The sequence below is a fragment of the Myxine glutinosa genome, chromosome 14 (genome assembly GCF_964187855.1).
Source record: "Myxine glutinosa chromosome 14, kmMyxGlut1.1, whole genome shotgun sequence".
NCBI lineage: Eukaryota > Metazoa > Chordata > Myxini > Myxiniformes > Myxinidae > Myxine > Myxine glutinosa.
The window spans coordinates 39,498,964-39,516,442 of record NC_136274.1 but is presented as its reverse complement, the minus strand read 5'-3'; the positions used below and the strand labels follow the sequence as shown (position 1 = coordinate 39,516,442).

The following is a 17,479-nucleotide window of genomic DNA, read 5'->3' as shown; positions in this document are numbered from 1 at the left end:
TATTAATTATTACACAGCAAGTGGAGATACCTAAGATGTTTAATGTCTAAATTGCTGATGAAATGGTCAGATTCACATTCACATCTGTATAAGGATTGCAAATCCACCACTCCCTTCTTAATGTGAGAATATTTTATACATACAAGATATACATATTATATCTGTCCGAATCTGTCCATAGCTTTTTGAGATATCGTGCTATACAGATAGACAAACAGACAGACAGGGGTGAAAACATAACCTCCATCCAGCTTAGGTGGCGAAGGTAAAAAGGTCGATACTCTGAAGCGCATGGTATGGGAAGAAGAACTAGTCTTGCTGGTGAAGGCTCGTGTTGATATGCGTTGGCGGACAGGTCGACCGTTGGACGAAATCAACAAGACATTGATTGAGGTATGCTAACCGCCATGGAAAAGGAAGACAAGCAGAGGTCGCAGACGTGAACTGTTTGTTGGAGAAAAAGTAACGAAGGGTTAACACCCAAAACGTCAGCTTCTCCTTGCTTCCCATGGGGTTAGCAGAGCTCATTTCATTTCTTCTTCATGTCCTCCATTGTAACTCCAAGCCAGCCTTCTTGGACAGACCATATTTCTCGAGCTCAAACAGATGTGTCTTGGTTACGCCATATTTTCAAGCTGACCTCTTGGTCGATGCCTTTGTGTCCTTCACAGAGCAAACTCCATTCTCAGATGTTCACAGCTCATTACAGTAAGGTCTTAATCTGAAGTTATATGGAGTATGGCTACCCAGGTAGATGATATTCTGATATATCCATGAGAAAGAGGTTAACGATAGATGGCTGAGGCTGACACACCAATAGTCAAGCAAAGAGGGACAGGTAGCTATACAATTGGGCAAGGAACTAATAGAGTCAGCAAAAATGTAGGGACATAAAGTGGGGACGATAGCTCGTCTACTCCTAACGATGGACACCGTGGGATCTTTAAAATCCACCGACTAATGGTGGCAGACAGGACACCTGTTTAACGTCAGAACTCCGAGGGACGGCACACTCTGATGAATAACCCTGCCTGCTAACCCAGGCTAGATAGCTTAAAGGTGAGTTTGACAAGGAAACTGAGCAGGATAAGTGGCAAAAGGTAGGAACAGAGAAGAAGAGATGATGAATGTGAAAAAATATTACAGATGGACCAAGGAAGAGAAAGAATCCCTGAGAATAGAAAAGATCAGGAAATGGAATAAGGGATATCACAAGATGGCGATAGCTCATCAATTTATCAATTTTAAACAGTTGAGGGAAGAACACAATCGGACAAACTGAAGGAGAGGATTCCACAGTTGCTAGAAGATGTAGACAAAAGAGTGGATGTGAACAGTTCCCTATGGTAGAGGATAAAGTATGGGTTGTTGACTGAGAGAAACCTCGCTTGTGAGGTACGAACGATGGATGTTGGCTTCCAGAGTGTTGGCCGTATCAGGAAGGCCCTTTAAGAAAAGTGGAATTAACTTGAAATGATTCACCCCATGTTTATGAACGATCTGGTTTTTACTCTATAGTAAGTTTTAAAAATAGAAACAGGAAATGGCTTTAATCGAAGGCAGAGCTCGTGGAGGAGCTCGATGGATCAGCACGCAACAGAATAAAAACAAGAGCAGAAAGAGGAGGGAAACGCCAAAACAGTAGAGTTGAGGGACGAAATCGAGGGAGACTTGGAGAACCAAGGGATTTTGGGAAGAATGAGAGCAAGGGGAGTGCACACGAGCTACAGAAGATGGACACGGCCACAAATTCTCAATCTCAGAAATGGAAGGAAAGCTGGAAAGAGGTGAGCTTGGGGAGGGTTATTGGAGGGAGGAAAGATCATGGTTGTAGATGGGGTATGGCCTGGGATGGTGGTGGACAGATGTCTAGAATCCCTAGAGGGAAGGATGAGATTGAGGAAGTTGGTTCGATAGGCAGCAACAGTAAAGAGGACCACCCGAGTGGAGGTGAGCAATGGGTCTGGATTTTGGGAGTTTTACCAGAAGGGGAATTACTGGGTTGTTCGGGTGAGGGTTAGGGTGAGGACAAAGTACATGAAGAGCTGAGTGTGCAAGACCAGAAACGAAGCAGAATAAGACAGAGATACCACCAACCTGAAATGTGAAAATGATAGGTCCAGAGACTCAGCTTCATCATGTGAGATTCCATTGATTTTGAAAGTCTTCGTTTCCATGGCGTCAACCTGAGCAAGGTACAAAACAGGTGTGCCAGCCCAGAAGGGAGAGCAGTACTCCAAGCTATAGAAGGCATTGTAGGTAGATAAAAATTCAGGTGTGCCAAGGAAAGATTTTTCATGACAGAGGATAATTTCCTCAATTATCCATCATAAAACAGGTTACATGTATGTTAGACGAGGCTATTTTAAGCCAGAGAGTGGTCTGGTAGTAGTGGATCTCGAATATTGTGTGCAATTTTGGTCTCATATCTACCATGTTTTTCGGAAGGACGTAGCTGCCATTGGGAGGGGAGGGTTCAGCATAGGGTTACCGGATTGATTCCAGGCCTCGATAGACTCAGCTATGAGGAGCGGCTTTAGGAGATAAGGCTTTATACATTATAATGGAGGCGGTTATGAGGGAGATATGACAGAGATGTTTAAGATAATTGAAGCATACAGACATAGTAAGTGCAAAAGAATTATTCAGAACAACAGATATTGATAGGACCAGGGGGAATAGCCTGATAGTAAAGAAGAAGCTGCCTCCCTTTAGAGCTGTCTCCCTTGACATATCACGTGCCTTCGATACGGTCTGGCACCCCGCTCTGCTCACCAAACTCTCCTCCTATGGTATCCGTGGAAATCTCCACGCATGGCGTGCGGACTTCCTCTCTAGTCGTAGTCAACGTGTGGCCCTGAATGGGTTTCTCTCATCTCCTCTTCCTGTTCAGGCTGGAGTTCCCCAAGGCAGTGTTCTGGGCCCTGTGATTTTTCTGGTCTTCATCAATGATCTCTCTGACTCTCTTGAAAATCTTCTCTATCTCTTTGCTGATGACTCCACTCTCTGCCACTCCATTCCTCATCCCTCAGATCGGCAGTCTGCAGCCTCCTCACTCTCTGCAGTCATGGACAAAATCACAGACTGGTCAAACAAGTGGAACATGTCTTTCAATCCTGACAAATCTCACAGTCTTACGATGTCTCTCTGAAAAGACCGGCTGGACAACCCTCCCATCTACTTTCTGAATAATCCTCTCCAAGAAGTTCTGTCACTCAAGCTTTTGGGTCTCACTATTTGCCATGATCTTTCCTGGGAAAACCACATTTCAAATCTGGCCTCCAAAGCCAGTCGCCGACTGGGCATCCTCCATTGTGCGAAGTCCTTCCTTGGCACACCTGAGCTCCTCACCACATACAAGGCTTTCATCCGCAGCTCAATGGAATATTGTTCTCCCCTTTGGGCCGGTGCTCCTGCCTCACACATAGCTCATCTTCACGCTGTTGAAACCAAAGCTTTCAGAATCATTGGAATTTCCCTCGATGAAGTTAACGCCGAGGGCCTTTCACTTACTCACCGCAGGCAGGTTGGTGGTCTTTCTATCTTCTACCGACTCCTCTCCGGCCTTGCTCCCCCAGCTCTCTCTGGGCTCTGTCCCCCAAATATTCCTACAGGTCGTACAAGATCTGCCAGCAACCCTCTTAAGGTTAAACTGCCAAAATCAAGAATCTCTATTCACCTTCACTCCTTTATTCCTCTTTTTCCCACCTCTGGAACAAACTCCCTCACTCTCTTCAATCCCACTCCACCCTCCAGGTCTTTAAAACGGCTGTTCACCACCATCTCTTATCTTCCCCCATCCAAAACATTGATCTTTTCTATCCCTGCTAATTTCACCCCAGATTCACTTTTTCGAAATACCAACTTCGTTCCTGGAAGTCCTTGCAGTGTCCTTGTGTTTTATACTTATCCCACCCCTCCCCCCCCTTCCCATGCCTCCTCCCCCCAAGCCCCCTCCCTCCCACAGATCTCCCGATGTCCCTGCTCTCAAATGTTGTGTTTGTGTGCTTCCCCTTCTCTCCCCATCTTGTCTACCACTACCCTTATTATATACTTTGTGTGATTGAGAGGTTTCGGGATATTGGCAGGACTTTTAAGTAGCTCGAATATAGACAAGAGATAGTGTGTGGTTGGTGTTATATATTTCTCATCAAAGATCCACCTTCACCCACACCCTCCCTTAGGAGAAAAAAAGCAAGTTTTTCTTGAATAATAAAATTTATGTTTCCCCATTTAAATTTCACAACCTTGGGATATCTCTGAGATTGCCACATTGTCTCAATGTCTCATCCCCACTCCCCTCCTCATTCCCCCAATGAGATTAGGTCGTTTTGATGGATATGTTTTGTCTGATGTTGATGTGGTGTTGGCATGTTGGGCTGAATGGCCTCCTCCTGCATCTAGTTTCCTTGTTATAAAAGTGTGGAGGTGAAGTTCTAGTTCTTACTTCATACGCATTATGGATGATTGGTTGTTGGGTGAGGTTTCCTTTAATTTCTTCCATATTGACATTTGCAATCAATATATGATGTTCTCTTCCATTGCAGGCATTTAAGTTACTTTTTTTTTTTGAAATCCTCCAAATATTCTTTTGAAATCATCTGGCTGAAAGAGATTACGTTAAGTGAGACCACGTAATTGAAGTAATCAGACCAAAGGAGGATTGATTTCCCACTAGTTATGGTTTTATCCACCGCAGCAGTAGATATGTGTTGCTCTTTCTGTTTCCTTGCACAGTTCATAATCATTTCCTCTTTGCTTGTTCTTTCAGGCCTAATTCCAAGCCAGCATCCTCGATCACCTCGAGCGCGGCCCACCATTCCTTTCCACCGATCAGTCCTCGTCCTGGGTCATCCCATGGAACACCTCACAGGACGAGTGTTTCACTTGGCCGGGCCAGGCTGAAGGGCGGCGGGAGCGTTCAAAGCAGCCCGGCCGCTAAAACTCGAGTCGGCTCGCCGGTGCAACACAGGCCGACGGTGGTCGTCGGGCATGGAACGACCAAAGCAAATGGAGGAGAGGAGTGGACAGACACTGTTAGAGGCAGCTTTGCCAAGCAGCTGCGTCTCGCCGTGCATCTCTCGACCAGCGAGCACGAGGAGCGGCCACGCAGGCAGCGGAGAGGAGGAGAGCGAGGCTGGAATTGTCCAGGTTGAGGCATCCTTAAATCGCTACATCAGGGACACAGTTTAGAAGGGGTTTACAGCTTGGGATTTAGTGTTGTATTTCTGCTGAACCAGAAGTGTAGAATTGCACGCGTGGCTAAGGTACAAGTTGCCAATCACCATTCATTCAACCTTCTCACATAACATACCCTGGCCCAGTTATCCACAGGTGCGAGATAGAGCAATTTTAGGGATTTCTAAGTTCTTTTTCGTTGTTGCTATGAGCTGTTGGCAGGTGTTAGGATAACGGCAGTGGGAGAGGCAGTCAATTTTTTTCTTAATACTATTAACATAAGGCTAGAATTATTTTTTAGTCCAAGTTTGGAATGGTCACTTGGATCTTCACAAGTTAACATGAACGCCAATCTTGGACAGCAATGTTTGTACCCCAATATCTTCAACAGCAGAACAAAATGTTTAAACATGAAACTTGCGGAAAGATACCCAACTTACAGCCATAAGACGCCGTGAACGCAAGGGTGCTATCAGCAACAACAAAACAATAGACACCTACTGGGTCAGAAATAGGAAGAAGCAAATGTGTAAGTAGGATAGCAAAGTTTGAAAACAAGTAAAGGTATAAAAAGTAGACGTAAGAGATTTCCGGGCCTCGTGTATCAATCAATAGCAACACGAACGGACATATCATTGGAAGTCACCGAGTGATTCCTGGATGTTTGTAAGAAGCACAACCATTTTCCTGCAGATGTGTTAGGCTGACATTTGGCTTGTATCAGTAATCTAATATGTGCGCACAATTCCTCATCCGTCACTTCAAAATACACTGAAATCTGCGGAATCAATCTCAGAAACCGATGCTCGCTCCTCGGCAATCCCGAGCTACCATTATGCCGACAAATGCAAAACCATGGCGAAAGAACATCTGAGCCATCGGTGCTCCAGTTGGGAACTGCACCTGGTCAAATGATGGACACACTTGAAGGATCGAATGCCGCGCGCTCCTTTGTCTATCTCACATCTTGGTTGAAGTATCGGAGAAGCTTGGCATGCGATTTACTTACATCACAACTGAGTTCGTTTCTTACCTCTGCCACCAAAGGTGGATGCCCTGCGATTTACTTACATCACAACTGAATTCGTTTTTTTACCTCTACCACCAAAGGTGGATGGAGGATTGTGTGTTCACTTATATTTGTCTGTGAACAGAAGGATATCTCAAAAAGCTGTAGATGGATTTGCCCAAAATTTGGTGGAGAGGTTGGATACGCGAGAAGGATGAAATGGAACAGGTGAAGGTGAAGATCCAGATCCAAGAATTGGTTAAGTGATTCTTCACCATTGAGTAATATCGCTAAGCCCGATGGATAGCACGATATCTCAAAAAGTTATGGACAGATTATGACAAAACTTGGTGGATGAGTTGGTTAGGCAACAACAACATGGCGATTAGATTTTGGTTCAGGTCCAAATCCAGATCCGGCCTATCAGTGGAATACAAAACATAAACTGTTCAACCTCGCGGAGGTGTGCGCTCTACCGAGTGCCGTTCTAGTTTAAGTTGCGAAGATCTTTATTTGGCGCCAGAAGCAATGACTTCCGAGTCTTTTTTTCTGCACCTGTGACCGCATTGAAGGAGGCGGGATCGTGCATTTGCGAGAGCGATGCTACTGACAAATAGTACCGTTGGAGCCTTTGTCCTTCACGGACGTAGGTACAACATCTTCATCACCAAACGATACTCATTGTTCATCACAAAAACTCAGTGAATAGTCTCGGTATACGGTTCCTTTCATAAAGATGCACAAAATAACTCGGTAATTCGATATATAAGTACTCAACTGCTGTTTAATTACTATTTCTACCGATTCGGTGAGAACTTTGTTCCTAGACATATCAAATATGGAAAATCTCATGTCAGCATGTTCGAGACCGAAGTTGGAGTACAGATCTGCCCACTTGAAATGGTACTTACAAACAAATCGTTTGAATTAAGGTGGAAAATACAGGTATGCTGACAATTAAGTAACCGTAGAAGTTGCAGTGGCGAAGTAACCGAAGTGGAAGCATCTTCCCGAGAAGTTCAACAAACCTTGAGTTAGAGGAGATATGAAAGTTGTTGAACCTAGGGGCTCCAATTAACATTGTGTGATAGTTTAGGCCTTTGGATTCATGAATCACGCCAGTCGATTGGTACAGTGGTGGTTTATCGGTGGGGACGTTGGGCTGGAATCCCAGAGGTAGTGGATTTGCATTCCCACCTTCAGGAAGTATAGACAGTCGGTTTGCCACTCAGGAAAATTGACATATCACCATTGGATTGTTGGGAGCAACCTAGTTGGCTCATTGATGACCAACAGGGTAAGGATCCTTTGCCTGCCCACTTAGTCCGACTCTGGTCTGCATGTGACGCATCCTCACTGTGGTCCAGGCTCGTTACATTTAACTGCTACAGATCGTTCTGAACGTTCCGAATGAAGTCTTACCCTTCTGCGTTCCCTTAAATCTTCCTCCCAATTTGGCGAACCATGGACATGCATAGCACTGAAACTACATAAAAGGACAAATCGAGGACATGCAATTTAGTTTAACAGAACCATGTTGCACTGGCATGTCGGAAAAGTGGAAAGGAAGCCCTAACCATTTCCAGGTAGTGAGGAACAAGTTTAGTGTGGAAGGGTGAGACATAACAGAGAGAGGAAATTGTTGTGAAGGTATTTGTTGCTCTCGCAGGCAGCACCCACCGCAAGGTATTTGTGATTATGTCGATTCTGCAAATCAAGATGGAATTTGGAACTTCTTAAATCCATCAATTGTGAAAATGTTGTCGCAGGAGCTGTTCCGACATAAAACTCCTTTGATTCGAGAAGACTTTGTTTGTCGGTCTCATTTGTGACCATGATTGATCAGCAGAAAGCTTGTGGTGGTGTCTTGTTCTGAGCCTTTTATGTCGTGATGGTGTCGCAAGGCCAAGTAGAAAAGAAAAGGAAGATGTTGCATGAGAAGTTTCTCGTCACGTGGAGCCACGAAGGTCTATGCTTGTGTGAAGGTCTATGCTACTCCAACCTCCCAGATAAGTAATAGGCGGTGGTTTCGCGAAGCCGTGGATCACATTTTCAGTACATAAGGCCTTGAACATTGAGCCATGACACTCGGATCTGGTGTGCTCACTTAGATCAGTGTTGTTTATAAAATACCGTCATAGAAACCGAAGCACATTCGCTATATGATTACTGGTCCTACAAAGTGCCGTATAGTTTTAGGAAAATCATGATAATTTTTCAAAAGGTGAGGTTTTTCCCCTCCCTTTTAACAGGTCATGCATATTCCGTATGCATTCATAAAATCATTTTGTAGAATGCTCATCGTAAATTTCACTTGGCTGTTTTTTTATTTTTTTTTGTATTCTTTCCGGTAGAATGATCACTTTGCTATTGACTTGGGTGCTCCCTTTACTTTTCATGCATCAAGTTAGTGATTTATGGACAGGTGGCGCCTACCTGGCGTGCCTAATGCCGCATCGGAAAGGTTTCACGGTTCGGAAAGTGCTCCGAGTCCTCAGCCGCAGCACACGTGGAGTCAAGGACTGGAGTCCATCTTGGCGAGAAGTATGTAACACCCACAATCCCCGAGTGCTTGAGCTCGCAGAGATAAAGGTGTTCTCCTTGTGCGCATGATGCGCAGCACCTCATGTCACGTTCCTGCCCGTTTTATATTCCTCATGGTGCTTCCAAAGAGGACATTCCTTCAAGGGTGCACGGGTAGAAGGTGATGTCGGTGTCCTTCCGGTAGTGGACTAAACAATGCCTTTTGAGCTTTGTGTTGTGGCTATTCATTATATTGCAGTAAAACAACTCTTTCCCAAAAAGTATTGTTCTCGTCAGTGCTGCTGATAGTTCCAATGAAAATGGGTTGAGATGCAAGAAACTGAGATCATGCTACTCAATGACCTTTAATAATGCTCTGTTTGATCCGATGTGATCGCAGATCTTAAAACGACCCATCCTAGGCCTGTTATGATTCATGTCTCCATTAGATTGGGAACTTTTGAAATCCCAGTCTTTCCAAGAGTAAACATTTCTTTGCTGATAATGTAACTAAATTCCCTGCAATGCTTTGCACAAGAAGATACAATGTCCTCTATACCTCAAGTCAGAGGATACCTTATTTTATAGAAAACTAGCTGACGGACTGCATTGCCTGGGGAAATTCAATGACATCACATATGTGCCTAACTTTTTCCTGCATGACCGTCACAAAACATATTACTCGATCACTCCCAGAAAAAAAAAACCCAGGCAGTGTATAAGCAACATACTCACACGAGACCTGAACACGGGGGTGTTATAATAAACGTGTAAAGCAATATTTTAAATAAGTAAACACTACAATAATTTAATTTGTGTTAACAACGATTCGCTACAACCTTAACATACAATCTTCACAACATGCATTACTCGATTGATCCCGGGGGGGGGGGGGGGGGGGGGGAATGGAACGCAGGCAGTGTATAAGCACAATACCCGATTGGAGCCTAAAGGCCAATTATCAGGTTTTTATTTATTTATCCAAACATAGCCCCCGACATTCGTGTGGGTGAAAGAGGAGGCCATGCAAAGTTTGGTTGCACTGGTTTCTGCAGGGTCTGAATGCATAAACAAACTAACAAACTTTCCTCTCTATATATTGGAGGAATAACAAGCCTCACTTTGCAGCCATTTCATAAACTAGTACACCCGCTCATGACGGGAGTGGCAAGAAGGGTCATTCCTCTTTGGGGTATATAGATCACAGTCGATCTATGGTCGGGTCTCAAGAGCATTGGGTGTGTTCATTTACCAAGTTTGTTGTGCAGAGATCACCAAGTGGTTTAAGCAGTCGAGCAAGCACTCAATTCAAAACCGTTAAGGAACGGCTGGCTTCGCAAGCGCTAGCTTGCTGCTTGGTAAATGAGCACACCCCGGGTTTCCTCCCTTTTAGTCTCGTGTTAAACAGGAGCGAGTTTCAAAAGTTCACTACAAAAAATGCCACGGTAGCGCCAGGAAGGGTCATGTTATTAACCCAACACTTATGGGGTACCTGAAGCACAGTAGATCTTCCCTCAGTTCTGTAAGTAAAACTTACCTCATGCATGTCGGGATTCTCCAAATTTCATTTAGTGTTATAAACAGCATTAGCGACCATTTAAAAAGCTAATCATACGTGTTTGTGGTTCATAATATTTATGACTGTTCAGTACTTCTGGTAGAGGCCGTTGCTCCCATGAAAACGCCATGATAAGCTATTTATATTTGATTCGCCGGAAAAACCCCTTGGGGAGGTGGGATATTATTGGTATTAATATTGTTTTGTAATAACATTAATATTTTAGGAGTCGTGGACGGCGAGAGAACGAGGCCATTTGGTTGAGTTCAAAAGCTTGTTTATTCGTACAGAACCCAGCACACTCTGTCAAGCCCGTTTATCGGGCAGCAATATATATATGCAATCAAACGCGGCGAGAGTGGGCGTGCCCGGGAAAGGCGAGACTGAGCGTCTCCGGGCGGTCTGGGTGAGCCCGGGAAAGGCGAGTCTGGACATGCCCGGGAAAGGCAAGACTGGGCGTCTCCGGGCGGTCTGGGCGAGCCCGGGAAAGGCGAGACTGAGCGTCTCCGGGCGGTCTGGGCGAGCCCGGCACAGTGATCGCTCCCTGGTTGCGTCTTCGGCAGGTGTAAGGCGATTGTGTGTGCTCAGCGGCAACCGCTACACGCGCCCCCCCAGAAACGACTTGCACCGGCAGGGTCAATTTAAGGGGGGTCCTGATGACCCGGCCGAAGCGACCCCTGGAGGGTCGTGGGGGGGGGGCGGTGTGGTGGTGGGCGGTCGAGCGGGGGGAACCGTGGACGGGGGGCGGCCTCGCCACGACGTACTCCGCTGTGCGAAGCGTTGGGGGGACGTAGGACCGGGGTTGAGCCGACCGAGGGGCTGGTCAAGTCCTCGGGGGAGGCTGCCGAGGTTCCTCGCGGGCCTCCCGAGGATGCAGGGTCGGAGAAGTAGTTGCGGCTGTAGTTGTAGAGTGAAGTTGTGCGAAGGTGACGAACAGCAGCTCGCGCGAAGGTAATGAAGCAGCCGTGCCACGAACGTCAGAGCGCGCACGAGACATGAGCAGCAGTGCCACCCACATCGCGTAACTGCGTTCCTTCGGAGGGTCCTGGAGCGGGCTCGCCCCTCCGGTCGTAGAGGAGGAGCCGAGCGCGGTGCGCGAACCACATGGCCGCTCGTCGGTTCAAAAACTCCGGGAGCGCGATCGAAACTGCCGTGTTCGTTTGCAGCCCCCGAATCCGTTCGGGGGTAGACGAGGTCACCAGTTTAGGAGTCGTGGACGGCGAGAGAACGAGGACATTTGGTTGAGTTCAAAGCTTGTTTATTCGTACAGAACCCAGCACACTGTCAAGCCCGTTTATCGGGCAGCAATATATATATGCAATCAAACACGGCGAGAGTGGGCGTGCCCGGGCAGCCTGGGCGAGCCCGGGAAAGGCAAGTCTGGACATGCCCGGGAAAGGCGAGACCGAGCGTCTCCGGGCGGTCTGGGCGAGCCCGGGAAAGGCGAGTCTGGACATGCCCGGGAAAGGCGAGACTGAGCGTCTCCGGGCGGTCTGGGTGAGCCTGGCACAGTGATCGCTCCCTGGTTACGTCTTCGGCAGGTGTAAGGCGATTGTGTGTGCTCAGCGGCAACCGCTACAATATTACGCTATTACCGTTAGTTTTGTTATTCGAAGCGGCCTTGGAAAAATGCGACGATAAAGCTAACTCAACATCGACATACACCTCAACACGCAACCCATTGACGGAAATGGTGGGGAAAACCCGCTCAAGGGAGAAAAACCCCTCGGGGAAGTGGGATATTATTAGTATTAATATTGTTTTGTAATAACATTAATATTATGCTATTATCGTAGTTTTGTTATTCGAAGCGGCCTTGGAAAAATGCGACAATAAAGCTAACTCAACATCGACATACACCTCAACACGCAACCCATTGACGGAAATGGTGGGGAAAACCCGCTCAAGGGAGAAAAACCCCTCGGGGAAGTGGGATATTATTAGTATTAATATTGCTTTGTAATAACATTAATATTACGCTATTATCGTTAGTTTTGTTATTCGAAGCGGCCTTGGAAAAATGTGACGATAAAGCTAACTCAATATCGACATACACCTCAACACGCAACCCATTGACGGAAATGGTGGGGAAACCCCGCTCAAGGGAGAAAAACCCCACGGGGAGGTGGGATATTATTAGTATTAATATTGTTTTGTCATATCCCGGTGTGTACCCCAGTTTAGAATAGGTACACCGCATACCTGCGCATCGTAAGAGGCGACTAAGGTTGGCGTCAGGAAGGGCATCCGGCCATAAAAACATTGCCTCAAACAGGGATCCATGATTGTCATGGGGCCCGCAAGGCCAACCCCCGCTTTAGCGGGGAAATGGCCTTAAAACGATCATTCATTCATTCAATAACATTAATATTACGCTATTATCGTTAGTTTTGTTATTCGATGCGGCCTTGGAAAAACGCCATGATAAAGCTAACTTAATATGGCTATACACCTCAACACGCAACCCATTGACAGGGAAAACCCCCTTTGGGAGGAGGGGGGAAATGAATGCGCGAAATGAAATTAAATATATAAATATAAATATATATATAAGTAAATGATGTCTAAATTTATGCTATCTGGTCAACATTTCATTTCATATGTTAAGGAATAATTATACTGTTATATGTTTTCATAAACATGTTATAAAGTATATTTCAGGATGACTGCTACCATATAGAGAATGCTAAACATGAAAACTTCTTCGGATATGCAACAATTTGAAGTCTTAGCCCAGTGGTGGCATGGCCTTGATCGATTTGGAACCAACAAAGCAATATTGTGTGTGTGTGTGTGTGTGTAAACATGAGAGGGCATGTTCATAATCTTCTTCAGTCACTTGGCCCAAAGTCACTGACTTCCTCCTCTGTCACTAATCTAAAAAAAACCCGATCGAAAAGGCCCAGAAGACCGAAAAGAACCTGAAGACCCAAAATAGCCCAAAGAACCAGAAAATCGAAAAGACCTGAGGAGCCCAAAGATCCAGAGGACCCAAAAGACCCATAATTATGTCTTACATTGGAATTGTGGATGGTGGCTTGCAAACCGAGCCTCAAGGTCGGTGTACGGAAGCGGTTTTAAAAAAAATCGATAATCACAATAGCAGGGAAGTGAAATTTGCTGCACGTGATGTGCAACACATGCAGAGTACAGTGTTCATTTATGTCTGTAAGATATCTAATAAATAAAGAAGAGATAAGCACACTTGACACTAGGCCCAGGCTTCAGATTTTGGCACGTTCACGCAGCTGCACCGTCAAATAAACTGTTCCAACCCATCATCTTTGACAGGCTTTATGCGAGTATATATATATATAAATATATATATTTAAATAAATAAATATATATACTCGCATAAAGCCTATAGCCATAAAGCCATAAATCATATATACATAGACGGTATATAATAAATTCCTGCATGGCGCTCGTGTGAAAACATTCTGACAACCCAGGACTCAAACCCACGGACCTCATCACTTACGCGGTGACAGCCCACTGAGCTATTGAGTCTGGAATATCCTCAGAGATTTCTTACACCAACACTGCAAGCTTTATAATGGCCGATGTCTTGCGTGCCTGCTAGGCAGACTCCTGATGGGAGTGTATGTACTGTATGTGTATGTTATGTGGACATGCATTGAAGATCTGTGTCTTGTTGCCTCATAAAATATATATATATTTTATTTATTTTTTTTCTTCATGCCTCCGCCCCCAAACGTGACCAAATATTCCTACAGGTCGCACAATATCTGCCTGCAACACTCTTATGGTTAAACTGCCAAAAACAAGACTCTGCTCACCTCCACTCTTTCATTCCTCTTTTCTCCCGCCTCTGGAACAAACTCCCTCACTCTCTTCAATCCCACTCCTCCCTCCAGGTCTTTAAAAGAGCTGTTCACCACCATCTCTTATCTTCCCCCATCCAAAACCTTGATCTTTTCTACCCCTGTTAATTCACCCCAGATCCACTTTTGTGAAATACCGACTTCTTTCCTGGAAGTCCGAGCAGTGTCCATGTGTTTTTTTTTTGTTTTTACCTCTCCCACCCCTCCCCCCTCCCCATTCCTCCTCCCCCCAAGCCCTCTCCCTCCCACAGATTTCCCGATAAATCCCCTCCTCTCAAATGTTGTACTTGTGTGCTTCCCTCTTTCTCCTCATCTTGTCTCCCGCTCCCTTTTTTGTATGTTTTTGTGTCAGTTTGTCTTTTTGTGATCAATGTTAGCTCTTACAGGAGCCTCGATCTTGTATACAAAAAAAACAAAAAAAAAAAATCACAAACCTGGTGTTTAACCATCAAAAAATCACATTCATTATTACCGATAGCCATTTCACTGGGTATTTTCACCAGTACAGTGTTATGAAGAAACAATGAAATAGTGATAATTTCAGTCAACTTTCCAAGTAATCCACAAATGTAAAGACCATTTCATCCTTTATTCAGCAGTTACACGAGTATAAATGAAGCAAAATGAAAGGGAATCTTCTCATAATGTCGCCACATACAAGATAGAACGACAATGGATTCAACATGCTACGTGGTCACCGAGGCACATTTCCATTCCCCATTGGGGAGCGTCGCCACGATGCCCACCCTGCAGACAAAGGGTGGTAACAAGCCGTAAACCTCACGGCAGCGTGGCTTTGTACATCGTTTCAGGGCAAAACTCCAGGCTAGCCCAAAACACTCAATCACACATGCACGCGCACACACACAGACACACACCAATGCATGGCACGGGCAACGTACGATCCGATACATTCCACCAGGCGGTACGGGATTACCCAGCACACATGGGAAGCAAGCCAAGGACTATGACACTACCATTGCGGAGGCTCCTTTGCATCGGTGCAAGGCACAGTGGTAGTTACGCTCGATGTGATAAAAGGAGGGAAAAAGGGGGGGGAAAGGTTCTTTTAAACTTCTCCATCCCAAAGCTGAGCACTGACTGCATCGTTTGCATACTTTGTGAGCCTATTTTCACTTATAAAAGGAAACCCCCCAAAAAAACAAAAACGTTGTACAAAAGATGGTCATTACGTAACAACAGTGCTGGATCCTCAGGATGGGTGGGGGAGGTCTGCTCCTAACACTGGAACGTTTACGAGTTCAAACATTTGGTTAAAGGAGAGGGTGAGCACAGGTTAAAACAACGGCAGTGGCAAAAAAATTAAAAAAGCGATAATCCGTCACACTTTGGATTTCTTTTTCTTTTTCTTTTTTTTTTAAAGGAAGCAAAAGCGCTGCTTGGCGGTGAAGCCACAGCAGCTTTGGCTGCAGAGCGCTGGTACAGGTCCATTTAGTGGGCCTGCAGTTCCTCGACCTGCCTCTCCAACTCCACGATGCGATCTTCATGCGAATCGATCCGGGCCTTCATCTCTTGTAAAGCCGCTTCTAATTTGCCACCACTCTGAAAAAGATTCCGCAAGTTTTTTTACACACTTACACACACACACGCACAACGTTGTGGTGGGGTTTTAAATCAGAATATTTGTCATTCTCCCCTCCTTGCCCCCAACAATAACATTAACCTCACTTAAAGGAGCACAGAAAGAAAGAACAGGGAAGGAAGACCAACATTATGTTCGAGTTTCAACATTAAACGTTACCAGCGTGGCACTGCCAGCATTGTGGACAGGCTTGTTGGAAAGGATGTTAGGTTTGGCGACATGGAGCTCGTGGCTCCGGACACTTGTGTAACTGCCCTTCAGTGACATTAGGATCGGGTCCGCATCCCTTCCTCCGATCCATTGCTCTGGCTCCAGTGCCGGTTCAGGCCCAGCTGTGTCGGGGTAAAGGTCTTCCTGGAAGATGTCTGACTAATAACGAGAAAGAAAGAAAGGGGACGTCATGATACAATCAAAGCCTTTTTGGAACATTTATTCTGGCAATACCATGCAAGGATTTGGAGAAGCAGTTATTCCTTACAGAAAGGGTTCCTGTACCCCACCCCCCTTTCATGTGTTGACAATTGACGTTGGAGGATTTTGCCTGACTTGCGTTGAAAATCATGGCCAAACATGGCAAGACTTCTTTACAAGATTGGTAATTGTTTTTGAAGGGTACAGCTGCTGTTTTTGAACCGTTTTTGAAGCAAATGCCTCCAAAATAACACATTGGTCTTGAGGTACACTCTCTCCTAGAGGCAAAGTTTCAAAATAAGAGGAACTGGGGACAAAAAGTTTGGGGTTGGGGGTTCAAGAAAGATTTTCAGCCGTACAACAAACTTGTGGATTGTCCGGTGGGAGGGGAGGCTCCCTTGAAAAATTTCAATTTTATGTGGATCGACATCAGCAAGTCATCCAGATATCGTGAAAACAAATACTTGCACGACAAATAGTACAATACGAACTCCGGAATTAACCAAAGCATTAAGCTTCTAAAAACGAAGTACAAATCATGGCTGTGACTGTGCATTCATTTCTGGCAAGTACCTTCCTGGGCACAGTCATCACAACTGGCTCGCACTTCTTATCAAGAACTCTGTAGAACCTGAGGAAAGGAAATATAGAAACGTCTGTAAATGCATCGAAAATGTGAGCACATTGGACATCTTAGGAGTCAGTACCATCTGAACCTTACATTGGTTATTATTACAACGGATCGCTGACTGGTGTTCAGCCAGACAACATAAGCCGTGTGTATGTATGTGTGTGTGTGTGTGTGTGTGTGTGTGTGTGTATATATATATATATATATATATATATAGTTACAGTAAAAAAGGTTCAGCCTCAATGAATCAATGAAGTACATACCTGGCGATCTCACACTTTCCCACGTCCAGGCCACGCTTGGCCATGTAGCCCATTCCACGCTGGGAGTCCTTGCTGCAGAAACTGCTCAGCGAGTGCACATATGGAGCCTCATCCGTTATCTCAAAGTACTTAATGCTGCTGTCCCCCTAAGGGAATGGGGTTGGGAGGGTATGGAAAGCATATTTTAATTTTATTTGTTACAAATGTTCGACTTAGTTTGGCAAATTCAATTACACACAATTACTTGTGAATCAAGTTTCAGAGACATGTGTATACTGATGGGGACTCAGCCCAAGACAAGCACAAAGAGCATGCACGTCAGAGTGGTTTAAAAACTCGAAAGAACTAGAACGGCACTCTGACGTTGCAATGTTGCAATCCCCCCCCCCCCCCCTCCCGCCTTCCAATACCTCCTCCCCCCCCAAGCCCTCTCCCTCCCACAGATCTCCCGACCTCCC

At 45.4% G+C, this 17,479-nt stretch overlaps 2 protein-coding genes across 3 annotated transcripts in view; one reads left to right on the top strand and one right to left on the bottom strand.

Moving 5' to 3' along the window:
- Positions 1-8,986, top strand: part of LOC137439660 (ankyrin repeat domain-containing protein 13B) — a 225,624-nt gene extending 216,638 nt beyond the window's left edge. Inside the window, exons 15-16 of the mRNA XM_078768289.1 lie at positions 4,772-6,225; positions 6,289-8,986. Of these exons, the coding sequence (XP_078624415.1) occupies positions 4,772-5,156 (385 nt within the window). The 3' untranslated portion in view covers positions 5,157-6,225; positions 6,289-8,986. The remainder of the gene's footprint in view (positions 1-4,771; positions 6,226-6,288) is intronic.
- Positions 8,987-14,683: 5,697 nt separating this feature from the next.
- LOC137439661 (coronin-1C) overlaps positions 14,684-17,479 on the bottom strand; it is an 81,618-nt gene continuing 78,822 nt past the window's right edge. For both annotated transcript variants that reach the window (XM_068135631.2, XM_078768034.1), the window contains 4 exons: positions 17,022-17,167; positions 16,701-16,758; positions 15,876-16,085; positions 14,684-15,676 (listed from right to left, as the gene is read on the bottom strand). In XM_068135631.2, the coding sequence (XP_067991732.1) occupies positions 15,566-15,676; positions 15,876-16,085; positions 16,701-16,758; positions 17,022-17,167 (525 nt within the window). In that variant the 3' untranslated portion in view covers positions 14,684-15,565. The remainder of the gene's footprint in view (positions 15,677-15,875; positions 16,086-16,700; positions 16,759-17,021; positions 17,168-17,479) is intronic.